The sequence below is a fragment of the Mustela nivalis genome, assembly GCF_964662115.1.
Source record: "Mustela nivalis genome assembly, chromosome: 8".
NCBI classification, from domain to species: domain Eukaryota; kingdom Metazoa; phylum Chordata; class Mammalia; order Carnivora; family Mustelidae; genus Mustela; species Mustela nivalis.
Genome location: NC_139027.1, coordinates 80,749,844 through 80,776,446, shown reverse-complemented (window position 1 = coordinate 80,776,446; position 26,603 = coordinate 80,749,844). Strand labels below are relative to the sequence as shown.

The following is a 26,603-nucleotide window of genomic DNA, read 5'->3' as shown; positions in this document are numbered from 1 at the left end:
GCTTTCCTTAATTAAAGAGTTTGAACACTAAACTACAAATAGAAGAGATTGGAGGAATTGTGGTCTGGTCTCATCTCTAGAAATCTGTCTTCAATAGCAGAGAAAGGAATTATCAAGAGAAAATAGAAAACTGCAATACTTTGAAAGTTCCATTAGCCTTTTTTTTTTTTTAAGATAGAAATAAATGATAGAGAAGGGTCTCCCATCCAAGTACTAACCAGGCCTGACCCAGTTTAGCTTCTGAGATAAAATATTAGCAGAATTTTTGCTGAGACATAAAATTGATGAAATGCTACAGAATAATGGGGAATGTAAGGAAGGAAGAATAAACCAGAGAGGTTTGGTTAAGGTTAGTCATACTATTTATGGCAGTAATTTTCCTTTTAACAGTTGTCATAAAAGCTTTTTTTTTTTTTTTTAACAAATAGTGTAGAAACAACATATTTTTTTTTTAACTTTCAAAGTCATAGGCAGTGTGTGAAGGAAGCAGCTTGGCTGTGAACTTGAAGCACTCCGTCATCTGCTGCCTGCTGGTGCTGCTTCTGGGTTTTCCCTCTAGAAAACCACAAAGGCGAGGATTGGTGCAAAAAAACAGAGCATCTTCAGCAGGTAAACCTCCTTGCTTGGTGACTTTTTGGGGATCTTCAACATATAAAACCTTCCCTGAGAGATTGTTTCCTGCAGTCACTGAGGAGTGATGACAGTAAAAGGCCGAATTGCAGTGTGCCCATCAGCAGTTTGCTCTCTGTGGGGTGCACGATGACAAAATCTCCGGAAGCGAACCACTGGTCTGACCTCAGTAACATCAGGATTGAAGTTTTGCACTTGGGCAGGCTTTCCAAGAGGGGTTTTCCCCACCGCCCCCCCCCCCAAAATCTCAGGTAGTTTTAAGAAAAAATAATCAGTGAATCTAAGCCATCAGCCCTTAAATGAGTAGTAGATACCTTTCTACATACTTTACAGTATACTTGCTAAATCAAGGACTGCTGGAACCATAAAGAACAGGTGTGTTCCCACTTGGATGAAATACCTTGTATAACCAAACTCCCTAAGAGGATAGCTTAATTGGCAAGTCTCTTCCTTTGAGAACATTAACGTTTATTTGCTCAGTGAAGGCTGAGATTAAATCAGTATGTTCTATGTTACTGACTAGAACTTGAGATAATTACATGTTTGGTCAAAAGGAGTTTCTTTGAGCTCAGCACAAACCATATTTTGTGATTTACAAAGCACAGGATGCTGGCCTGAACCAAAGTGAGTCTTGTATATGACATACGTTATGCTTCTGTGATGCAACAACCAATTAGAAAAGCCACCTACGCCTTTCCCAGTTAATTTCATTTTTGAAGTTTTAAAAAGACAAGCATTTCACTTTAAAAAATGCTAACATGTAATTGTTATGAAAGTGAAGTTTCTACAATATCATTATCAGCCACGCAGCTAGAGATTTGCTCTTATTCTAAGAGCAAAGTATAAAATAAGTTATAAATTGAAAAAGATATGTGCATCCCATTAAGAATAAAAAAGTCAATCCCTTCTTCTTGATGAGGTGTAAGCTTGTATATTATGGGCTAATGAGAAACCTGGGAACACCAGTACTTCCTGTGGGCTTGACTGCACAGGTATTGGATCCCAGGATTTAAGTGCTTTTGGAAGCATCTTAGGGATTTTCTGCTAAGAACAGTAGTGATTGCATTTAAAAAAAAAAAAAAGATTAAAGTGAAACCAGCAAAATGTTTTAGTAGGTAGAGGGTGCAAGAATTTTAAAGAATATGTAAAAAGTTCTTCCCATGCATTAATTTTCTAGGTATCTTTAAAATGTTAAAGTGCTATTACTCAAAGTATTTAAAATAGGTACATGAGGGGCGCCTGGGTGGCTCAGTTGGTTAAGTGTCCAACTCTTGATCTCAGCTCAGGTCTCAGTCTCACAGCTGTGAGTTCAAGCTCCATACCTGGTGTGGAGCCTACTTTTAAAAAATTGTTTAAATTTTTAAAATTTAAATACAGGATCCATTGTTTTTCATGGAAATGAATCATTACAGAATGTATTAAAATGGTACATGCTGCTTAAAAGTTTGTGGAAATGGGGGTGCCTGTATGGCTCAGTCGGTTGAGTGTCTTGCTCTTGATTTCAGGATTGTGAAATCTAGCTCCATGTCTGGCTCCCTATCAGTGGGGAGTCTGCTTAAGACTTTCTGCCCCTCCCCTGATCTCTCTCAAAATAAATCTTTAAGGGGAAAAAAAAGATTGTGGGGGTGTATACTCTGTAAGAAAGGTGATAACCATTTCTTTAAAGTTGTTTAAATTATAAACACTATTAAGAGAATTATTTGAAATAGTTATAGTTTAGGATCCCTAAATTATTTTTTGAAGTATCTTTTATCTCTACTCTAAGATGTAACTTAGTGCTGTCTTAACAGGTGATCTGAAGATTTTACAGCTAGAAACTGGAGCTAGAAAATCCAGAGAATTCAAGCTGTGTTGTTTTAAACATGGTGGTATCTTGAGCTACACTTAAAAGCTGATTACAGTTAACTGAATTCCAGGATTGTAATTTATTTCAGGTAAACTTTCTTCTACCTTTAAACATGTTTAAGAACCTTTTGCTGGTGTTGTAAATGTAAACCTGACATTTTCTTTTTAAATTGTTCCCCTGGGGTGCCTGGGTGGCTCAGTGGGTTAAGTGTCTGCCTTCCGCTCAGGTCATGATCTCAGGGTCCTGGGATCAAGCCCCACATCCAGCTCTCTGCTCAGCAGGGAGTCTGCTTCCCCTCTGTCTCTGCGTGCCTCTGCCTACTTGTGGTCTCTCTCTCTCTCTCTCTCTAAGAAATAAATAAATAAAATCTTTTAAAAAAAATGTTCCCCTAAATATTACTAGCTCTTCTTTATAGGCCGGAGTTAAAAATCTTCCGTCTTTCAACACCAATAGTCTGATCTTGAAATGATTAGTAGTAGTCCATCTCTTTATTTGCAGAGCCAATGTTTGTAAATTTGCCTACTGAAATTTATCTGTAACCCCCAAATCAGGATGTGTATGACATACGCTATGCTTCTGTGATGTGTGGTGCTTTGGCAGTTGTGGTGGACACATACCCATACAGTGTGGTGAAAATTTTGAGGCACCAAACACACTTTTCCAGTGGAGGTTGAAGAAGAGGATGCTTTGCCTTCTTCTTTCAGCTCTCAGACTGTCAATACTGTGTCTCTTCCACAGTCTGTTTAGTACATGTTTTCTAAAATTTTGTACCTTGGTGATTTCAGTTTAAAATGGCACCCAAGTATAGTGTTATCTACTGTTCTGGGCACATGGAGGCTGTGAAGTGCCTTATAGAGAAAATACATCTTAGATAATCTTTGTTCTGGCATGAGTTACAGTGCTGTTAGCCACCCATTCAGTGTTACCAGAAAATCAGTAGGTTCTGGAGCTTGAGTTTGGGTTGCTTCTGCAGTGGTCCAAACCTTGCCATTCCAAAAAGTTATCTGCATAATGAACGGTTTCTTTTCCCAAACCAAGTATGTAAAACAGTGATGTCCACTTTTAGGTATGGACAGAAATCAAGGTTGCTAAAATTCTGCATGTTTAAAGGCATTCCTCTTGTTACACTGGTTTGGGTTCTTTTTTCCTTTAAGTGTATTACAAATATCTTACTTTCATAAGAATAGCTAACATAAAATTTCTTATAAATCTAGTGGGAGTAAGCACTTTTGCCAATAATAAAAGACTGAAACTTATTTTTACTCATTTTAAAGGACACCATACCTAGTGGTTTTAACTTTTGTTGAGGGTTAAACTGGAAGGTAATTCTTGTTGAATAGATGATTTCCCTATAAAGAATATAGAGAGGCACCTCAGTAAATTAGGAATTTTTCACGGTTTCTTTAAGTAAAAAAACACATCAGATGATACAGTTCATAAAAAACTTTAATGTAAGGCACTGTTGTCCAAAGTTAAGTGAGGAGTAACAGCCCACACGATGCCACCTTGTTCTACGTTGCAAACAGGCCATCTGCCCTACCATAGGCAGCAGGTACAGTTCCCACTCAGGGAGGTTTTACCTGAGTAAAACCTCAGTAGTGATATCTCCCAAAGCATGGACTAATACTTTTCCTTAAAACAAAAAAAATAACTATCTTAGACTTATAACTGAAGAACTAACAAACATCTCAAGAGGAAAAAAACAAAACTTAGACCAGCTATCGTAGTCTCAAAAAAAGGTTTCTAAGAGTTCCCATGTTTATAAGAGGCCCAAGAAATGCATGTATTTTTGTGGTCTGTTAAGTCCCCGTGATAAGAAAGGATCAAGTTAGAAGCATCTCCTTAGTTCAAACTGTCCTTCATGAGAAATTAAGGGCTATACGCACAAATGGGTTTCAGGACCAAACTTCTATTTGCCACTTGATTCAAAAACATTCAGCTGATTTCATCTCAAGGGCAGTACGACAAATTCTTAAGAAAACTAGATTCTCAATTTATCAGTAGCCTGTAACTTGTATTTGAAACAAAAACAGGCACTTTGCTCTACAGTGCTTAAACCTCATCTACTTGTTTGCAGTAACTTCTTGTAGATAACCGTTACTCCTGATTATCAGCAAGACATCTAAGAGACACATTTTTCCAAGTTCTTACCAAAAATCCATCTCAAGGAAAAAGTCATCTAGGAAAGGAAACTTTTGCTTTAAGTAGATAAAGGGGTGTTTATATGCATTAGGCCAAACGATCCACTCAAGGTTCTAACAGTTTTAAAAATTAAGTCACAATACAGCTGAACAAAGAATGTGGTTCTGATGAGGTTATTATTTCGACATTTTGGTCTCAGAAGGTGTTTCTCCAGTATCCAGTGTCTTCAACAAACGAAAAAGGCCAGCAGCTTCTCGTATCCTACTGAATTCAATACAGAATGCCTGCACTTCTATAAACAAGTCCTGCACATTAATAATTTTGTTACGGATCAAGGACTGGAGAAAGACACACACAAGACGCACCAAACGATTCTGGGGGGAAAAAAAATAAGTTAGTGTACCCGTTTTCTTGGCAGGTATGTATAAAATTTACCAAAATTTCTGTTACTTACCTGCATATATTTATCCTTAATTTGTTCACAAGTAGAGATGCAATTTGATATATAAAGGTGAATAAATTCAGGAGGTAGATCAACAGCTGTAGTTAGTCTGTTTCATAAAGTTAAAAAGTTAGGGCTATTAAATACTGTTAACCAAAGAGAAATTTTAGATTTTATGGTTATTTAGTGAAAATTTCTGATTTATGATCAGTTACCTAGTTTTAAACATATTTATGCAAATAAGCCTGAGCCTGTCACCCTGGTTGTTAATAAAGGACACTAACATATTTTAAGTCTATACTTAGCATTATACATGGTAATTACTCATTTTTTTTTGCACACCACATTTCTATGTGATTTTGGTTGAATCAGAGTTCACACTCTCATAAGTAACATTTACTAAACCCCAATTACACCTAAGTGCTATGGAAGGTGGCATATCTGAGAAGAAGGTATAGTTTAGTAAGTTGATAGTATACTATCTAACTTAAATGCTTAAAAAAAAAGTGGGGGGGGGATTGTAAGAAGCAGTGTAAATGAAAAGATGGGAAAAGCCTTGAGAGGTCAAGTGGCTTAAACTGAAACCTTTAAGTGTTCCTAATAACCTAGTGAATGATCAGATGAAAAACTTGGAATCTGCGATTAATATGGTGTATTTAGGAACACAGTGGTAGAGAGCCGGAGAGAATGTGACAGAAGGTATAGTAGCATATTGGAGTCTTAAAAAGGAAAGTTGGTATTTTCCAAAGGATTCTGTGGAATGTTTAAGGAAAACAAAAAGATGGGATGCGAATTCCATTTTCAGATAAAGAGATGCAATGCTAACTATACACTGTGCATTTCCAAAAGAAATGTGAAATTTGACTGTAAAACCTTCCATAAGGCACTGAGGAACCATGGCTCTGAGGAATAGTGCTGTGGTCTCTTGAGAGGAGGAAAGATAGGGGTGGGGGGCACAAGGAACAGACTTTGTCCTTGAAATTATTCCCTAGAAAGAATAATAAACTGATAAAAAGATGTGGTTATTCTTGGACTAAATACCAAGTATCTGGTGAAGACAATAATGCTGTTAAGAATGTAGTGAAGGGGGAGCAGTGGTAGGTCAGAGGTAGGTCAATCCAAGGACTGGAGTCGAAGGAAGCCCCTGAAGGAAGTAGGAGTCTACAGAGGGGAAAGGTTTGTGCAGGAGAATGCAGAAATGAGGTAGTATATTTTCAACAAGCAGCTAACGAGTTTTGCCAGTGACAGAAAAAAAAGTTGAAAACCTCATGCTTCCTCCCTCTCCCACTCTAGAAAGAACACTCTTAGACATGTTACTTGTGATCACCTGGCTTTAAGCCAGGGTTTTTCTCACTGGCTGATTAGCTTAAAAGCACAGAGTCTTTAGTATAATTTCAAGAAGGTTAAAAAAAAACCACAACCCTTAACATTTGTTACAAGCCCCCCTCCCCCACCCGACTGAGTGTATAAAAACTTACCGATTTACAACTTCCATTGAATGCAAAGACATGTCCATGTTGACCAGTACGGAAAAATACTCCGTGATCTGGCTTGACTGCATTAACTTTAGCAGCATTTCTATAGCAACCAGAGGGTTGTTTTCCACCAGGTCAGGAAGTTTGGCTGGAGTGAGGCCAATATGGTAAACGAGTTTGGGGTCTTTTTCCAGCTCACCCAAGAGCTAAATACAACAAAATTTTTAAAAAGAGGTTATTGAGTCAAATACCCTCTTTTCTGCCTATAAAAACAAGCTATAAAATTGTCTGCATTGAACCAACTTCATAAATTTCTTCCCTCAAGCCATTAAAATCATGTCTTGATTTTCAAATTTATAACTAAACTGTAAAGACTGTTTATAAACATACTAGTGAGCCCTCCTGGGCGTTAAACCGGACTCAGTACTGCCTGGTTGGATAGAATACTGTCTGGATTATAACAATATCACCCTTAAGATCGCTGTAGACTTTTTTTGTCATCTGTTAGAACCTAAAGTAGTTTAATTGCCAACCGGCTCTCCAGAAAAGCACACACCAGACAGCTGAGGGACATGAGAAACAAGAACACAAATCCTTGAGGAGAGAAGTGGGACAGGAAGACGGAAAGCTGCTCTCTGTACAGTTACAGTGCACAGTTCAGGTCCTGCTCACACTCTGCAACCTAAATAGGTATCTTCAAAAACATTTCTGCCAAATAAGTGCTTCTGCTTACAAATTGTCTACACTGTTTCCCCTGCCTACCTGCAAATACCACAGTGGACTGTGTTTCAGAATGGCCTAGCAAACAAGAACTGTGAACACAGCTATTACTTGACTTTGAGAAATACCTTTTTTTTGGTGTAAACTGGATTAGAAGTGTCAGTATATCCTCACAAGTTCTAATGTGAAAGTATGCAAGATGGATAATAAAATTTACCAAAGCACACACCAGGTTTCCTTGCCTTCCCCCACAAGGGGAGTCTTACATGTGGGCAGCAGGAGCTACTCTCAATCTCAGATCCAACACTACTAACCAGATGTGTGATGGAGGCTAGTTTACATTCCCTGGATCTCAATTTTCTTTCTCCTTAATGGAATGTTAATAATCTCAGGTACCCTCAGTAGAGTTATTGTCCAGCTTAAATGTAACAATGTATACAGTGTGCCAAAAATGTGAAATCTGTCTTTCCCCTCCAGAGTAAAATGACCAAAGCTGGAAAAGCAGAACAAAGATCCAGAGAGCCAAGACTCCTTGGATCTAAAACACTTCTTACTGCTGGCTCCTGTTGACAGGATCATTTATTGTTTATCATGTGGAATATTAAAGACAAAATGCTTACAATAAATATATACCTGTGTTTGTTGAGGAGAAGATAAGGGGCTTTTGAAGGCTTTGGCCATTATTCGCTTGATCTCCACACCAGTGCTGTTCTTGACACACATTGATTTGTCCCACTGAATTGCATGGTCAGGCTCTGTTGGATTCAGCCAAGCCAGCTCATCTTCGCAAATGTGGAGTGGAGGTGGTGGACGAATAAACTCTGGGCGGAAATGGCCTGTAATAAGAATAGGAAATTTTTTTTTTTTTTTTTTTATCAGTAAGCTAACACCTACACACATCTACATATAACTCTCAGACTTCAAAATCCAAAGCAGAGATGATACAGAAAGTCAGGGTTTTTATTCAGAATACCAGCAGAATAAAACACTGACCTAACGTTACCATGCTAGAGACCAAATCTATTTTTCAAGAGAGAAAGACAATACACCATGATCTGATCATCTTTAATTCAAGCATGATCACCACTCAGAAGCAAAGGATACATCTTCACATACTGGTAAAAGTTCTGATGGGAAAAATTAAATGCTATTTGATCTTATTCATCCTACTCTTATTTACCACTATTTTACTCAGAGACCACTATTATTTGTACTGATTATTTTCTTTGCATCTTACAACCTTGAGGTGGCAAAATGGAGATGAAATATCAGGAAACAGAAAAGCATAGCTGCCTTTTAACATTTTCAAATGAATCTGGAGACTTTCATAAATCCCTAAATCCACAAATCCCATATTCATTTTCATAAGAGACAATAAAAGTACAATCAGAAAATGCAGTGACTCAATACCTCAACTATTTTTGATATAAGATTGATCTCTAAGTTATAAACCCACTAAAATAAATGCTGGCTGAGATTTTCACTGAATAAATTTCACAGGGCCTAAAATGGCCTATTCTGATCATGGATCCTAGCCCCTGCCAAATGTGAGATTAGTTGATTGATAAGATTTTCTGGCTAAGAATCATCAGTCATTCTTCACTCTCATCACTAGGACTAGCATCTCAATCTTTTTTCAGACCATTTACAGGAAAAAACAAAATTATTAACACTTCCTCATAAATACTACTAATATGATAAGGAAAACATTCCCACAAGGTAGCCTGATGTTTAGCTAGACTCAGTATCTAACTGATTTGCTTTTCACATATATTTCTGGTGGCTCATGCAACACAAAGTTGTGCCTAAGCAAGTATTAAGAAAAAATCAGTATGTGCCATTGGCTGAGACTTCAGATATTAAGCCCATTTATGACAAAGATCTGATAATGACAGTAAAGTCATGTAAGTTTTAAACTCCTGGTAACACTAATTTGGTGAACATTTTCTTATTTTTAAGCATAAAGCATGCCTTCATCATTAAAACATAAAAGCCTGTGAAACCAAAAGATACAGCTGTATTATTTCAAGTTCAAGTGTTTTCTTTGAATTAAAGTAAAATAAGAACTATAAGATCAGTAAAATTTTATAAGGGAGAAGGTAATGAGAGTGATAAGATTAATAAAACACTATAAAAATATACAGAAGACTCATTTTAGTAAAATCAGAATTTATATCTTCAGGAATGCTACTGATAATAGAAAACTTGGTGGTAATTGTATTAAAGAAGAAACTAACTTAACTGACCACCTCTACTATGTTCTAGTAGACACTAGGACCTTTCTTACTGAATTCAAGTTTAAGGAGCAACAATAACACCATGTTTTAAAAAAATAAGCCTCAGGATGCTGGTAAAATAAAACCCAAGTATATAAAATATATACCTACTTTCAATAGGTGGCTTTGGTCCACTGACTAAAGCTTCTGTGATTTGAGAGGCAACCGAGCTGTCAAATCCAGAATTAGAAGAGTCTGGGTCTGGGTCACTGAGAATACTAGGGAAGCTAGCTTTACTTTGGGTTGGCAATTCAGACTGGCGTTCTGTAAAAAGATTAAAGTAAGAGACATTTTTAAATTGAGGGTGTCACATGGAGAGAGAAAAGACAAGCTACTTACTGGAAAAAGCTGCCTGCAACACATACAAACAAAGGGCAATTCAGTATAAATATGTTTTGTTGTTTTTTGTTTTTGTTTTTGTTTTTGTTTTTGTTTTTTTTTTCCAAAAACTACAAATCCACCACGAGCTAACATCACCCACCAGCAAGCCAGCAGCAGCTATATGCAGTCAGGCCTCTCAGCTAGTTGTGCTGGGGTCCAGTCCCATCCATCAGAGCACCCTTCACCATTACAGACCAGTCACAACAGGAAGGTACATACAGCCCACACAGGGGATACCCCTGCAGTGCCTGGTACTGGAGACCAGGGAGGGCTGAGGTACTGGGCTCCTCAGGTCCTTTTCTAAATAAGGCCACTACTTTCAAGTCCAGGAGATGCAACTGACATACCTAATGTATAGAAACAAACACAGAGAGTCAGACAAAATGAGGAGACAGAGGAAGTTCTGAATAACCACCACCACAACAAAAACACAAAACCTCAGAAAAAGAACTAAAGGAAACGAGGTAAGAAATCCACCTGATGAAGAGTTCGGGTGACAGTCATAAAGGTCCTCACTAGACTTGAGAAAAAAGTAAATGAACTAAGAATGAAGTTGAAGAATACAGTAATTGAAATGAAAACTACACTAGAGGATCAAAAGCAAATTAGCAGATGATGAAAGGATCAATGATCTAGAAGACAGGGTAATGGAAAGCACTCAAGCTGAATGACAAAAAGAAGAAAAAAATTTTTAATGAGGATAAGTTAAACTTCTGTGACAAAATCAAGCATAATGTTTGCATTATAGGGAGTCCCAAAAGAAGAAAGGGGCAGAAAACTTATTTGAAGAGAGTCACTGAAAACTTCCCTAACCAAGGGAAGGAAACAGTCAGCCATGTCCAGGAAGCAGAGAGCCTTAAACAAGATGAACCCAAGAAGCTCCACACCAAGATACATAATGAAAACATCAAAAATTAAAGGGGATCTTACAAACAAGCGAAAAGCACAGTTAATGGGAAACCTCATACGGCTATCATATAGCCTTACTGAAAGAACATAAAAATGTTCTTTGAGCAGGAACTGCAGGCCAGAAGGGCTAGTGGCATGATCTATTCAAAGGGCTGAGAAAAAAACAATAGTACTTGCCCCAGCAAGGCTATCACTCAGAACTGAAGAACAGATAGAGTTTGCCAGACAGACAAAAGTTTAAGGAGTTTGCCACCACTAAACTAGCCTTACAAGAAATGTTTAAAGGACTTCTATAAGCAGAAAGAAAAAGCCATAATTAGAAGAAAAACTATGAAAAGAAAAAAATTTGCTGGTAAAAACAAACACATACTAAAGGTAGTAGATCACTTATAAAGCTAGTATGAAGGTTAAAAGACAAAAGCAGTAAAATCAATTTTATCTGTAATAAATGGCACAAAATAAAAAGGTAGAAAATAGGACAATATGTACATAAAATGTGGGGTGGGAGAATAAAAATAAGGTGCTTTCAGAATGTATTCAAACTTACCCAACCATCAACTTAATTTAGACTAGTGTATACAAAGAATATTATATATGAACCTCAGTAACCACCAACCAAAAACCTATAACAGATTCACAAAAAATAGAAGTGAACCGAAGCATAACACTAAATAAAGTCATCAAATCATAAGGGAAGAGATCAAGAGAACAGAAAACTACAAAAACAAACAGGAAACTAACAAAATGACAAAAAGTACCTATCAATGAATACTTTAAATGAACTAAGTGCACATTTAAATCAAATGACACAGGGTGACTGAATGGATAAAAAGACAAAGTTATTTATATGCTTCCTACAAGAGACAAAAACATCAGCCCCAAGGACAGACTGAAAGTAAAGGTAGGGAAAAGATATTCCCTGCAAATGGATGGGGGGAAAAAAAAAAGTTGGGTGGCAATATTTATAGTGGACAAACTAAATAAAACAAAGACTCTAGATGTATCTGGTTGGCCCAGTTGGTAAAGCATGGGACTCTTGATCTCAGGGTTGTGAGTTAAAACCCCATGTTGGGCATGGAGCCTACTTACAAGCATACATAAAAAAGGGCACCTAGGTGGCTCAGTTGGTTAAGCATCTGACTTTGGCTCAGGTAACGATCTCAGGGCTCATAATCTCATAATCTCAGGGTCCTGGGATTCAGACTGCACTCAGTAGGGAGTCTGCTTCTCCCTCTCTCCCTTTGACCCTCCCTCTACTAGTACACATGTCTCTCTCAAAACAAAACAAAAACCTTAAATAAGTGTATAGACTAACAAAAGGTAAAGAAGGACACTATAAACTCATAAGAGGGACAATCCAACAAGATCTAACACTTGTGAATATTTACACACCCAACAGAGAAGCACCCAAATACATAAAACAAGTTCAAAAAGACATGAAGTCATAACCATGCATCTTTTCTGACAATACCTGACATTAGAAGAAGATAAAACAACAACAAAAAAGACAAACATATGGAGATTAAGTAACAAACGACTAAACAATGAATGGGTCAACCAGGAAATAAAAAGAAATTAAAAAGTACATGGAAACAAATGAAAATGAAAACACAACAGTTCAAAACCTTTGGGATGCAGCAAAAGTGATTCCAAGAGGGAAGTTTAGCAATACAGACCTACCTCAAGCAAAAAAAAATCTCAAACAACATACCCCTACACCCAAATAAACTAGAGAAAGACCAAAACCTAAAATCAGTAGAAGAAAGCAAATAATAAAGATTAGAACAGAAATATCAGGTGGAATTTATTCCTGGATTGAAAGTTTCCAGGAATCATCAAATCCACAAATCATCCAACATGGTAATACCACATTAACAAAGGATACAATGGACATAGTCATCTCAATAGATGCAGAAAAAGCATATGCCAAAATTCAACATCTGTTCATGATAAAAACTCTTAACAATGTGGGTATATTGGGAACATACCCCAGCCTAATAAAGGCCATATATGACAAATCCATAACTAACATCCCAATGGTGAAAAGCTGAAAGCTTTCCGACTAAGGTCACCCATTTTTATTCAGCACAATCCTGTCCTAGCCAGAGCAGTCAGACAAAAAAATAAATAGAAAGACTGGTAAGGAAGAAGTAAAACTTTTACTATTTGCTAATGACATGATACTATATAGAGAAAACCTGAAGGACCACCAAGAAACTGCTAGAACTGATAAAGTAATTCACTAAAGTTCCAGAATACAAAATCAATGTGCAGAAGTCTGCTGCATTTCAATACACTAATAACAAAGCAGTGGAAAGAGAAATCAAGAAAGCCATTCCATTTACAACTGCACTAAAAATAGTAACATACCCAGGAATAATTTTAACCAAAAAGCTAAAAGATCTGTAAACTCTAAAACTCTGAGGAAAGAAAGTGAAGACGACACAAAGAAATGGAAATACCTTCCCTGCTCAAGGATTGGAAGGATAAATATTGTTAAAATGTCCATATTACCCAAAGCAATCTACAGATTCAGTGTAATCCCTATCAAAATGCTGATAGCATTTTTCACAGAACTAGTACAGATAATCCTAAAATTAGTATGGAACCACAAAAGGCCCCTGAATAGCCAAAGCAATCTTCTGAAAGAACAAAGCTGGAAGTATCACAATCTTGGATTTCAGACTACTACAAAGCTATCATAATCAAAATGTGTAATATCAGGACAAAACAGAATGCCCAGAAATATGCCCATGCTTAAATGACCAATCATCTACCATAAAGGAGTTAAGAACGTACAACTGGAGGAAAGAATAGTTTCTTCAATAACTGGTGCTGGGAAAACTAAGTAGCTACATGCAAAAGAATGAAACTAGACCACTTTCTTATACCATACACAAAAATAAACTCAAAATGGATAAAAACCTACATATTAGGACTTGATACCATAAACCTTTTCTTTTAAGATTTTTTTATTAGAGAGAGGAAGTGAGCATGTGCACAGAGGGAGAGGGAGAAGCAGACTCCCTGATGAGCAGGGGGCCTGAGGTGGGTCTTGATCCCAGGACCTGGAGATCTTGACCTGAGTCAAATGCAGATGCTTAACAGACTGAGTCACTCAGACACCCCAAAACCGTACAACTTCTAAAATAAAACACAGGCAGTAAACTCTTGGATTGGCCTTAGCAACTTATTTATGGATAAGTCTCCCCAGGCAAGGGAAACAAAAGCAAAAATAAACAATTGGTGCTACATCAAAACAAAAGCTTTTGTATGGCAAAGAAAATCATTAAATGAAAACCTACTGAATGAGAGAAGCTAGTTGCAAGTGATTTATATAAGGGGTTATTATCCAAAATAAATAAAGAACTCCTACAACACATACACACAAATTAGACTTAAAAATGGGCAGAGGACCAGAACAGACATTTCTCCAAAGAAGATACATAGATGACCAACAGACACATGACAAGATTTTCAACATCACTAATCACCAGGGAAATGCAAATCAAAACCACAGTGAGATACCACCTTACGCCAGTCAGAAAAAAATACCAAGTCTTGGTGAGGATGTGAAGAGAAGGAAGCCCTTAAGCATTGTTGGCAGAGAATGCAAACTGGAAAATAGCATGGAGATTCCTCTAAACTAAAAACAGAAGTACCACAGGATCCAGTAATTCTACTTCTGGATATTTACCTAAAGAAAACAAAAATACTATTTCAAAAAGACAACAGCCAAGATATGGAAGCAACCTAAGTATAGATGGATAGATGAATAAAGATGTGGTGTGTGTAGGTGTATGCATATATGTATGATATATATATATATGTTACGTATTATATATACATATATATGTATGTATCTCATATATATGCGCACACACACACACACACACAAAATGGAATATTGTGAAAAAGAATATAAAACAAAAGAATGAAATCTTGCCATCTGTGACAATATGGATGGACCTAGAAGGTATTGTGCTAAATGAAGTTCAACACAGAAAGACAAATACCATATGATTTCACATCTATGTGGAATCTAATAAGCACAACAAAAAACAAAAACAGACTCCTCAATAGAGAACACACTGGTGGTTGCCAGAGGGGACAGAAGGAGGAAGATGGTTAAAATAGGTGAAGTGGAGGGGTGGCTCAGTGGGTTAAAGCCTCTGCCTTCCGCTCAGGGCATGATCCCAGGGTCCTGGGATCGAGCCCTGCATTGGGCTCTCTACTCTGCTGGGAGCCTGCTTCCTCCTCTCTCTCTGCCTGCCTCTCTGCCTACTTGTGATCTCTGTCTGTCAAATAAATAAATAAAATATTAAAAAAAAAATAGGTGAAGGGGATTAAGAGGTACAAACCTGTAGTTATAACTAAATCATGAGAATTAAAAGTACAGCATAGGTAATATAGTTAATAATACAATAACTGTGTATAGTGACAGATGGTAACTACACTTAATGTGATTGAGCACTAAATAAAAGCATAGAGCTGTCAAATCACTGTGTTGTAAACCTGAAACTAATGTTGTCGACTGTACTTCAGTTTTTAAAAAACAAAAACAAAAGCTCCTACCAATCAATTTTTTTTTTTTAATTTATTTGACAGAGATCACAAGTAGGCAGAGAGGCAGGCAGAGAGAGAGAGGAGGAAGCAGGCTCCCCGCTGAGCAGAGAACCTGATGTGGGGCTCGATCCCAGGACCCTGGGATCGTGACCTGAGTGGAAGGCAGAGACTTTAACCCACTGAGCAACTCAGGTGCCCCCAAATCAATTTTTTAATAAAGAAAAAATGGGCTGACTTTTATTTAAAAAAAAAAAAGTATTTTATTTAAAAAAAAAAAAAGGGGCACCTGGGTGGCTCAGTCGGTAAAGCATCTGCCTTTGCCTCGGGTCATGATCCCAGGGTCCTGGGATTGAGTACTGTATCAGGTTTCTTGCTCGGTGGGGAGTCTGCTTCTCCCTCTGCCTGTTCTGCCTAATGCTTCCCCTGCTTGTGTTCTCTCTCTGACAAATAAAATCTTTACTTAAAAAAAAAAAAGCTTGAATGGCCAATAAACATCTGAAAAGATGTTCAACCTCACTGAGAAAGGGAAGCAGGGGAGAATCAGTCAAAACATAAGATACTATTACACACCCTACATGACAAAAATTAACAAGCCTGAAATTATCAGATGCAGAGAATGTCATATAACTTGCACACTGCTAATGGGAATGAAACATGGCACAGAAACTCTGAAAAGTAGTGTGCTATTAGCTAGTCAAGTTTTACATAGGCTTATCTCTCTAGAAGAAACACATATGTACACCAGGAGAATGTACCAAAATGTTCACAGCAACACTATGTCCATCAAGTAAAATGGATGAAGAACTTGGTATTACATTGTATGAATGTCACAACAACGAAAAGCAAGCCCTACAATTCATCAACATGGATTCACCTTACAACTAACACCCAAAAGAACACAGTATGATTCCACATATACATCAAGTTTAAGAACATCCAAAGTCAAACTACAGGCACGTACCGAGGGCGGACTATAAAGTAAATTATGAATGATTATTACCACAAAAGTGAGCTTAGTGATGGAGGAGGTGGGAAGTAGCTAGTAAGAGAAACACACAGGGAGCCTCCGGTTCCTTAAACTTTTCCACTTCTTAACCTAGAGGATGGCTGCTCCAGGACCACTTTGTAATTCCTTAATACATGCAGGTTTTAGAACTGCATGTTTCAGATTTTATAATTCTGAAAACACAGCTGGACTCCTGATTCCTTAAAGAACTACCCATGTTCATTAAAAAACCATCAATCCAATGGAAAAATGGCCAGACATGAAAGATGCCTTAGAACTATAACATGTTCAGATGCATTCATTTAATACGAAAAATGCTAATTAAAATTATCCTGAGATGCTGTTTTCTGATCGCTAAAATACAAAAAATTAACATACTCTCTACCAAAATGTGGAAGAATGTTTAAATTGGCACAATGAGTGGTAAACTAGTAAGTGCAGGTTGTTTGTCAGGATTTTTTTTTTTAAGATTTTATTTATTTATTTATTTGACAGAGAAAAATCACAAGTGGGCAGAGAGAGAGGGGGAACCTGGCTCCCCACTGCACAGACAGCCTGATGCGGGGTTCAATCCTAGCATCCTGAGATCATGACCTGAGCCGCAGGCAGAGGTTTAACCCACTGAGCCACCCAGGCGCCCCAAGGAACTTTTAATAAGACCTCTGAAATGAATACTGACATTATTAACAGGGTAAAAGTGCCTTTTGTGATTAACTTTTGTTTGACCTGTCTGCTTGTTTATTTAAAATTTTTAAAAATGCAATTGCATTCTCCATAAATAACCTCTGGTCCATGGATCCTACTATAAGATATGAACTGCAGGTCCCTGCAAAGGCGATCTGTGGTAGCCAGCTCCAGAGAAGAACGGTCTATCACTTTTTTTCCCTGGTACTTGTGAAAATGAATGGATTAGGGCATCTTCGGTCTGGGGGAATAGCAAACAGCAAGCTTAGCCACTTTGCCAAGCTCTTCCTAGACAAACTCTAGCACATACTGCTTTCCGGGCTTGATATACTTTAAAACTTTCTCACAGACTGGGGCGCCTGGGTGGCTCAGTGGGTTAAGCCTCTGCCTTCGGCCCAGGTCATGATCCCAGGGTCCTGGGATCGAGCCCCACATCGGGCTCTCTCCTTGGCAGGGAGCCTGCTTCTCCCTCTCAGAGTCTCTCTCTCTCTCTCTGCCTGCCTCTCTGCCTACTTGTGACCTCTCTGTCTCTCTCTGTCAAATAAACAAATAAAATCTTTAAAAAAAAAAATTTAAAAAAAAAAACAAACAACAAAAAAAACTTTCTCACAGACTAACTCAAGTCATTGTAAGTTGCAAGGAGGTCAGACCTGATTCTCACAAAGCTAGAACCCTCAGAATATATATCCCTTCCAAGGGTAAGGTGACTGAAACTGCTTGTCACCTCTGTACCCAGCTTCATACAATCTGTAAAGAATTGTATTTATTTATTCTTTATTTCATACAATCTGTAAAGAAACTGTTTTATTTCCATGAATAGATTGTATCTAGCACTAGAGACTAATGATTATTTCTACAAACCTTCAATCTTAAAAGTCTTAAAAAGATTTCTCTTGGGACACCTGGGTGGAGTTGGTTAAGTGTCTGTCTACCTTTGATTCAGGAGATGATCCCAGGGTCCTGGGACTGAGTCCCACATCCCCCTCCTTGCTCAACTAGGAGCTGGCTTCCTCTGCCTGTTGCTCTCGTTCTCCCTGACAATTAATAAAGTCTTAAAAATTCTTTTTTTCTTGGTCTCAGATAATAACCATTGTTAGTTATATTGTTGATACCCAGGAGTTAAAAAGTGAGGTTCAAAGGTTCAGAATGCTCCAAGGAAAGAGTAGTTTATTGAACAATGTCACCTTATGTAAGAAACCAAATACCACAGATGCATTAAGTCTAAGAAGGATGGGGAACTGTCAAAGTTAGTACTGCAGCTCAATCACAAGGTCGAGGGTTCACAAATTTGCCTATATATTAGAATTTCCCTAATGAATCACTCTCAAGTGGTAAGACCCATTCATCCATATTTATACTCAAAGAATAGTCAAGTGAAAGGTGCCTCTTTACCTTCCCTACTCAGAGAGGCTCTGTCTGGCCATCCAAGTCAAGAAAGTCCCTCTATTTTCTATCACAACACACTTCTGCTTCAAGAGAACCCATTCATTCATTTATACGTGCCAAAGCAATCTTGAAATGTAGGACACAGGGGAGTTTTAACACATCCTGACTTCAAAAGGTACTACAAAGTTACTGTAATAAAACATGGGGAAGTGGAATACAGACAGACAAAGCAATGATCATAGAATAGAGAGCCCAGAAATAAACCCTTCCATTTATGGTCAAATAATTTTCAACAAGGGTACCAAAAGAAATCATTTTGACTATTCAGGGTCCCTTGGGATTCTGTATGAATTTTATGATGGGTTTTTCTATGTCTGCAAAACACATTGTTGGGATTTTAATAGAAATTGCATTGAATTTGTAGATCACTTTGACATCAGGAAATTTTTTTTAAGCCTACTAAATTTTATCCAGCATTCTTCTTAAACTGGAAAAGCAATCAATTCAAATGAAAACTCAAAATGAATTTATATGCCATATTAGCAAGGATCCAGTACTGAAGTTAGCTTTTCATGGAAGTTACCAAGCTTTTAGCACATTTACAAAGATCTTCATTTTAACTAGAGAACCTCCCTTAAAAAGGGGGGGGGAGCAGGGCCTAATGTTACTACACAAGAATACCCAAGCCCACCAATTCCTTACCAGCCAAGGCTAGCTGAAGCCCACTAATATCCACAGACTGGCCCATGTTTCCAACATCCATCAGTGCAATCTGTCGAGGTGTCTTTTTGAAGAGTTCTCTTGGGGGTGCCAGCATCAGCTGGGAAAGAAAAAACTTTTCTGGTGGAGTTATAGGAGGCAAAAATCCTGTAAACAAAAACGTATAACAATTTCTCCAATGGTTTTTTAAAAATTGATTTGACTCTGATAAAATTAACATATGCTACTTGCCATCTCCACTCACATATTTTAAAGACAAAATTATAATGAAATTTCAGGTAATCAAATATATACATTTATGAAAATGTAAACATGCCATTTGAAATTCTCTGATTTGTGGCAATATCAGTGATATTTAAGTTTTTTTTTTTTAAATGTGAAAAACTTTGTTGCAAGGGCGCCTAGGTGGCTCAGTTGGTTGAGTGGCTGCCCTTGGCTCGGGTCATGATCCTGGAGTCCTAGGATCAAGCCCCTGGTCCAGCTCCCTGCTCAGTGAGGAGCCTGCTTCTCCTGCCTGCTGCTCCCCTTGCTTGGACGCTCTCTCCCACACTCTCTCTCTCAAATAAATAGATAAATAAAATCTTAAAAAACAAAACAAACCAAAAAACTTTGTTTCCAACATGCAAGCAAAAACAAATTAAAAACCTAGTGCTCAGAAATGCTTCTCTTTCTCCTCCAACACTGTGAGCAACTGTACCAGCAGAAGAGACAAGGAAGCCTCAGCAGCACAAATACGCATCTCATACCTGCTTCAATGCACAGTGCAGCTACAAAATTCCCACAGTGCCGAATGCTGTTCTCTTCTGTCCCACATTCAGTTGCTCACCAAGCCTCATCCATCCCACAGCAGCATTGTCACTAGATTCTGTTCCCTCACCTCCATCCCCTCCCCTCCTCTCTGGCCAGGACTCTAGGCCAGCCTTCCTAATTTCCCCAGCTCCCAGTTTTGATTCCTACCCACCAATCCATCACCCACAGTCCACATTCCACTACTACTTAGTTATACTATTTCTAGGTACAAATCTGCACGTTACTTAACTTGTTTAAACAGAATTAAACCCCAAATTCTGCACCATTATAAAACCCTTTATAATCTAGTCCTGATCCACTTTCCTTATCTCTTGAACTCCATTCCAACCCACATATCCTACACTCCGGTTGCAGAGAATCTCCCAGCTTCTCGATATTCCTGATTTCAAAACATCCAATATACCCAGTTTTTTAAGAATACCTGGCAGGACCACACACTTCGCTCACACATCCCCTACCTCATCTCTAATCAATACCCAGCAAAAACATTACTCCCTCTGAGAATGTCTGCAGCCACAAAGGTAGCTGTTCATCTGTGCCCCTGAGCATTTCGTATGTGACATCTAGTACAAAGCTTACTACATCAGCTTATGGCTACATTTATGTCTCCCCAACCAGACCGCAAACTTGAGTGCAGGGAAGCCATCTTATTTACATCTGGATTCAGTCTCAATCCTACCTCTGCATCAGAATCACCTGAGAAACTTAATAATGGTTAGCAATTATTATAAATACTTTCATTCCTCATAATAACCCTGTAAGCTAGGAATTATTATCTGCATTTTATAAACAAAGAAACTGAGGCAAAGAGAGGTAAAATAACCTATCCATGGAGTCTTTCCCTGGCAAATTTCTGCTTACAATGCAATCTATGGTCTGAATCGAGGTTTAGACTCATGGCATTGGAGAATTACCATAAGTCATCCTCCCTTTGCCTATAGGCTCTCTGAGTAAATCCCACACTGTCCCCATTCTCTGCTAAGGGTCCCCTAGGATGGTGGATTGGGTTCTGACTTCCCATGACATGTTCCATTACTTTCTGGGCATTCTTAAACTTCCTGAAGGCCTAGTTCAGTACTTGTACCCTAAGGGCATCTTATCCAACATGAAGTTTGCCCCTCTTACATAAGAGCAGTGCAGGAAACCAACCAGAAGATACTTTAGATCCAAAAGGGGTGCCAAGCATGAACACCAACTAGCTTACAAAGAAGCCTCCTGTGCTATGAAAAACTTGGTATTATCTCAAAATCCACTGCCTTCACCTTTTAACTCTGTATAGTGGCCCCTACCTATACAGTGCTCTTTTTCCCACTGGTTTAGTACTATGAGGTCAAACTGTTCCCTGCCTCTACCTACTTTCCCCAGTACACTGGTCTTTGTCTTAGTTTTCCATGTACTCTACCACTAATCACCATCCCTTCTGTGCCTTTCTCCTTTCCTGGCTCAGTTGTTCTCCCAAAGTCAAGTCTCAAAGAATCTCTTTGAGTTTAAAAAAAAAAAAAAAAAAAGGCAGCCTCGAATGAAATCCACTGATCTGACCTCACCAATACTGCACAAATATACATTTTACGTAAAGTCCAGTAGTCATGCCTTTCCTGAGTTAGGCCATGAACTTGAGACTACCTTATAACCTCTCCCCATCACATCATTCAGAAACACGCATCAGACCAAGGAAGGTGGCTGCAAAGTCCTTAAACACCGTATAATGTCTATTTCTGTACAACAACTTCTTCGGGTTCTGAACTTTTATTTACTCTATTTACTTCTACTTACTCGACTGAGACTTAAAACCCGGGCAGAGTGTCATTAGTTACAACGTCACACACCTGAGATGGGCTCTACATTAACTGAAACTGAGTTGCTAAAGCTGTCAAGCTCCACTCAGCTGCGTGACTTTACGGCCGGTACAGTGGAGAGGAATAATTTGCGGTGCCCTTTCTCCATACTTTGTAATTAAGCTACCCCTTCTCCATACTTTGCGGGGGTGGGGGGGGGGTTAGATAATTTCAAAAAGAGACAATTTCACTTGGGGATGAACTCTCGCACAAGCTCAGGCGTTAAGTGCCCAGTCTATCCACAGCGCACACCTGTCTTCGGGAGGGAGGGGCTGCAAGGACCAGGGGCGGCGCGCCTCCGGCGTACCTGAGAGCGGCGGCCTGTCTGGCTCCTGGCCGCCGCGGGCCGGTGGCGCCGGGTTGAGCAGGTGCGCGAAGCTGGCGGCAAAGGGGTTGGCGGCGAGCGGCTCCGTGCGGTACATCTCCCAGAGCAGGTAGAGCGCGGTGAGGCGTTGCGCCGCGCTGGGCAGCAGGTCCGGCTGCTGCAGCAGCATGACGAGCACCGAGCCCAGGCGGAAGTGGTCGGCCTTGCTGAAGTAGTGGTGAAAGGCGGTGGACAGGCCCTCGAAGGTGCTGCCGCCGCCCGCCTCCTCCGAAATGATGCTCAGCAGGCTCGAGAGCTCCTTCGGGGTCAGGCTCATCCTGCCCGTGGGCCCCCCCGGGCCTCCACTGCCCAGCCCGGGGCCGCCTGCTCCGCTTCTGCCGCCGCCCCCGACGGAGCCCCCCGCACCGCTCCTGAACGCCGACCCCGCCGCTTCCCGGGCACCCCTTTGCTCCGCGGCGGTGAGTAGCCGGCCAGACGCCGAGCTCACCCCGCCACCGGGCATCAACCTCACCCGCCTGCCCTGCTTCCCGGCCGCAGTAGCCCTGGCGCCTGCTCGTCCCGTCCCCACGGCCGTAAAGCGCGCTGTTACACGACAGCGTCGCAAACAAAACACGTCGGGGAAGCCAGACCGCCGCAGAGCGAAGAGGCAGCTCAGAGCGTACGCGAGGCGGCAGGAACGAGACTAGGGAAATCTCTAGTGGCTGGGTGGGCAGGGTGAAGCGGCCGGAAGTGGGGTGGGGGCCTGCGAGGTTCTGGCCTCGCGGGGCGGAGGTCCCGCCGCGAGACCTGCCGGCACTGGGGGTGGGGTCTGCACCTCGGCGACCCAAGGCGGATCGCCTAGGTGTTCCCCAGGCACCGCCTGGCACCGGACGACGGTCCGAGTCAATGTGGGCCACGGTATTGTCTGGAAGAATGTCTTAAATTCTAAACAGTTTTTTCAATATCTATACGTGACTGTTGGTGATTTTTAAACTGTTTAAATGCGAGTCACCGAACAAGAACATTTCTCATAACCTAATTTCCAGTTTTACAGTCCTTTTGCACAAATGGGATCATATTGCACTTGAGGGTTTTGTATATGGTTATTTTAACAGGATTTTGAGAAAAGGTTTCCAGTAAACACTCATTTACAAAATTGATGTGCAGCTTTTTACTTTCTCTGCCCTAAGACACTGATTCTGGGCCTTGACTGTGATTGGAAGCCCCCCAAGAACCTTTAGCAATAGTAAAGCCAGCCCCCAAAGATGGCGGCTTCGGTATTAAAAAATACCTAACACCTCCCCAGGTGACTCTAATGGGAACACTGGCCTGAATCGCGAGTGGGTTTCCCCAGACTTGTCCAGTTCTTCCCTAAGCTTCTAAAGGAACTTGGGGAATTTCTCCAGCGATTTCCACAAGGCAAGTTGGGGAAATCCATCTGCGCTGAACATTGCTCGCAGCTCAAGAATCATTTAGTTAAGAGCCACCTTCATTCTAAAGTAAAACTGAAGGGAGAGAACTGGCTGGATCACCAGTATGAAAATTATGAAGTCTTCAACTTACTGCTAGATTACCCATTAGTAAGGTCTTGCCAAAACAACTTTTTTTTTTTTTTTTTTTTTAAAGTGGAGCCCAACAATGGCCTTGAACTCAGGAACCTGAATCAAGACTAGCTGACATCAACAGTTGGAGGCCCAACTGACTGAGCCACTCAGGTAGCCCCAAAACAACATTTCTTTCTTTCTTTTTTTTTTTTAAGATTTATTTATTTGACAGACAGAAATCACAAGGAAGCAGAGAGGCAGGCAGAGAGAGGAGGAAGCAGGCTCCCCGCTGAGCAGAGAGCCAGACGCAGGGCTCGATCCCCGGACCCTGGGATCATGACCTGAGTGGAAGGCAGAGGCTTTAACCCACTGAGCCACCCAGGCGCCCCCAAAACAACATTTCTAACAGCCAGTACAATTTGGTAATGCCTGGACTGTTGGGCCCAGTCCAACCTTTTAACTCTATATAGTGGCCCCTACAATTAGCTTGAAAATATTCTCATTTTGGGGCGCCTGGGTGGCTCAGTTGTTAAGAGTCTGCCTTTGGCTTGGGTAGTGATACCAGGGTCTTGGAATAGAACCCCATATTGGGCTCCCTGCTGCGGAAAGCCTCATTTTTTTCCTATGGTAAATAAACACTGTGTTTGAGTCATTTTACATTGTGGGTTCTATTTGTAATAGCTATATATATATATATATATATATATAAAACATGTATTAAGTGTGTTTTACTGTTTTTTGAAGATATTTCAAAATATTTGAACATATGACCCACCGCCACCAAAAGAACTAAATACTTTTCTTTCTGTAGGACCATTTCAAAATTGAGATGATATCCATAGTTTCCTACATGTTCCCTGAAAACAACTCTCAGGTCCTGCATTAGTTTCCTGATAGCAGCCACGAACTTGGTAGTTTAACACAACAGAAATTTGTTTTCTCACAGTCCTGGAGCCAAAAGTCCAAAATGAAGGTGTTGGTGGGCAGGGCTATCTACGTTCCCTCTGAAGGCTCTAGGGAAGAATTCTCCCTTGTTCCCTAGGTTCTGGTGGTTGCCAGAGTCTCTGGCATCCTTTGGCACCACTTCTGTCTCTGCCTCTGTAGTCACATGGCCTTCTTTCCTGTGTGTCTGGGTGTCACATGGCCTTCTTATGTGGACACCAGGGAGAAAGGGACAGGCGGGGCTAGATAGGGAGAGATAGGTAAGGGGACTACTGGATCAGGCTCACAGAAATCCCCAAAATGTGGAGGTGTAAGGAAATCAGAGGTAAGGGAACATTCTAGAGCACCCTTGCTCTTGCTGTCCGAGGGAGGAGTTTTATTTATCACGGTCTCCTGTGGTCAACTGAAAATAATCAGACCCTAAAAGGAAGTAAGCCATTAAAGATGTTATCACTAGGGCGCCTGGATGGCTCAGTTGGTTGGGCAACTGCCTTCGGCTCAGGTCATGATCCCGGAGTCCCGGGATCGAGTCCTGCATCGGGCTCCCAGCTCCATGCGGAGTCTGCTTGTCCCTCTGACCTTCTCCCCTCTCATGCTCTCTCTCTCTCGCTCTCTCTCTCAAATAAATAAATAAAAATCTTTTTTAAAAAAATAAAGATGTTATCACTAGTCCTTAATCAATGGTGCTGCCAGTAGAGAAGTCAGAAAGATTTAAGTTCTCTGGTTAGCTTTCTAAATAAAAGACCAACCGTAAAAGCCCTCAGTGGCGGCTCTGTCGGGACCCCTCTCCTGAAAGCTTATTTTTTTCCCTGGACTCTTGCTTAATAAAAACTCCTATCGCTTTACTCACTCTCCTTTGTCCTTGACATTCATTCTTCAACTCTGGGAGACAAGAACCTAGCTCTACCACCTCACCAGTCAGTGGAAGGAGGGTCCCCCCTAATCCCGTAGAATCTCACCTTCATTGTTATCAGAAACCCACCTTCGTAACTTTGGGACCAACAATAACTCGAAGGCAGAGTCTGCGCTAAAGACTATTGCGCTTTTTTTTTTTTTTTTTTTTTAAGATTTTGTTTATTTATTTGACAGAAATCGCAAGTAGGCAGACAGAGGCAGGTAGGGAGAGAGAAGGGGAAGCAGGCTCTCCCTGCTGAGCAGAGAGCCGATGTGGGGCTTGACCCAGGACCCTGAGATCATGACCTGAGCTGAAAGCAGAGGCTTAACCCACTGAGCCAACCCAGGCGCCCCTATAGGTTTTGCAGGGCAATAAGTCTGCAGCAGGCTATGGCCTTCTCAAAACTTCGACCCCCCTCACCCCCTTTCCTTCCCCTTCTTTGAAATTACGGGATCAGCCAGTTTCAGCAGGAGTCCTGTCTGTGCTGCCAGCCTCCCCAGTGTTAGTCATTTTCAGGCTGCCACCAGGTTCCTGAAACAAAAGGCTAAGAAGGGGGAAGGGGAGGTTTGTGGAAGAGATGCAAAAGATTACTTTAAATCAACCTTCCCCGAATAAACACTAGTGTAGCCACTTTTATTTTTGTGCAACTTGATGCTATTAAGCAGTTTCTTTCTTTTTTAAAGATTTTATTTATTTATATGACAGAGGGAGATTACAAGTAGGCAGAGAGGCAGGCAGAGAGAGAGGTGAAAGTAGGCTCCTTGCTGAGCAGAGATCCCGATGCAGGGCTCCATCCCCGGACCCTGAGATCATGACCTGAGCCGAAGGCAGAGGCTTAACCCACTGAGCCACCCAGGCACCCCATGCAGTTTCAATGACATCTACAAAGACTCCATTTCCAAATAAGAACACGATCTACGGTTCCAAGTGGACATGAATTTTGGGGAGACACTATTCAACCCAGCAGAGGCCAAGGGGAGAAAAACATTTTCCTTGGTAAAAGGTTCTTCCAACTAGATTAATAATTAGATTTATAGGAGACAGATTAAAAGGAGGAAAAAACCCCAAATTTTTATTACATGGGCAGAGC

At 40.3% G+C, this 26,603-nt stretch overlaps 1 protein-coding gene and 1 long non-coding RNA gene across 2 annotated transcripts; one reads left to right on the top strand and one right to left on the bottom strand.

Moving 5' to 3' along the window:
• Positions 1–621: 621 nt before the first annotated feature.
• LOC309872646 lies at positions 622–7,881 on the top strand. The gene is made up of 4 exons (XR_014316035.1): positions 622–1,005; positions 2,421–2,564; positions 4,818–5,036; positions 7,733–7,881. It is a non-coding gene; the product is annotated as an uncharacterized lncRNA (long non-coding RNA).
• Positions 3,905–22,734, bottom strand: CNOT11 (CCR4-NOT transcription complex subunit 11). Its single transcript, XM_082747080.1, has 7 exons — positions 22,136–22,734; positions 19,166–19,330; positions 9,643–9,795; positions 7,889–8,091; positions 6,539–6,741; positions 5,073–5,169; positions 3,905–4,992 (listed from the first exon to the last, which is right to left on the bottom strand). Exons 1-7 carry the CDS (start codon positions 22,653–22,655, stop codon positions 4,795–4,797), a joined length of 1,539 nt encoding a protein of 512 aa, XP_082603206.1. The 5' UTR covers positions 22,656–22,734; the 3' UTR covers positions 3,905–4,794.
• Between the last annotated feature and the right edge of the window lie 3,869 nt (positions 22,735–26,603).

What these genes read in the sequence shown, in the direction of transcription:
- CNOT11 (XM_082747080.1), bottom strand. Translation starts at nt 22,655, where the DNA reads ATGCCCGGTGGCGGGGTGAGCTCGGCGTCTGGCCGGCTACTCACCGCC. An exon ending in GCTTCAGCTAGCCTTGGCTG is followed by an intron (nt 9,796 to 19,165) that starts GTAAGGAATTGG and finishes ATCTTTTTACAG; the next exon opens with AACGCCAGTCTGAATTGCCA. An exon ending in ACCAAAGCCACCTATTGAAA is followed by an intron (nt 8,092 to 9,642) that starts GTAGGTATATAT and finishes TTCTTATTACAG; the next exon opens with GCCATTTCCGCCCAGAGTTT.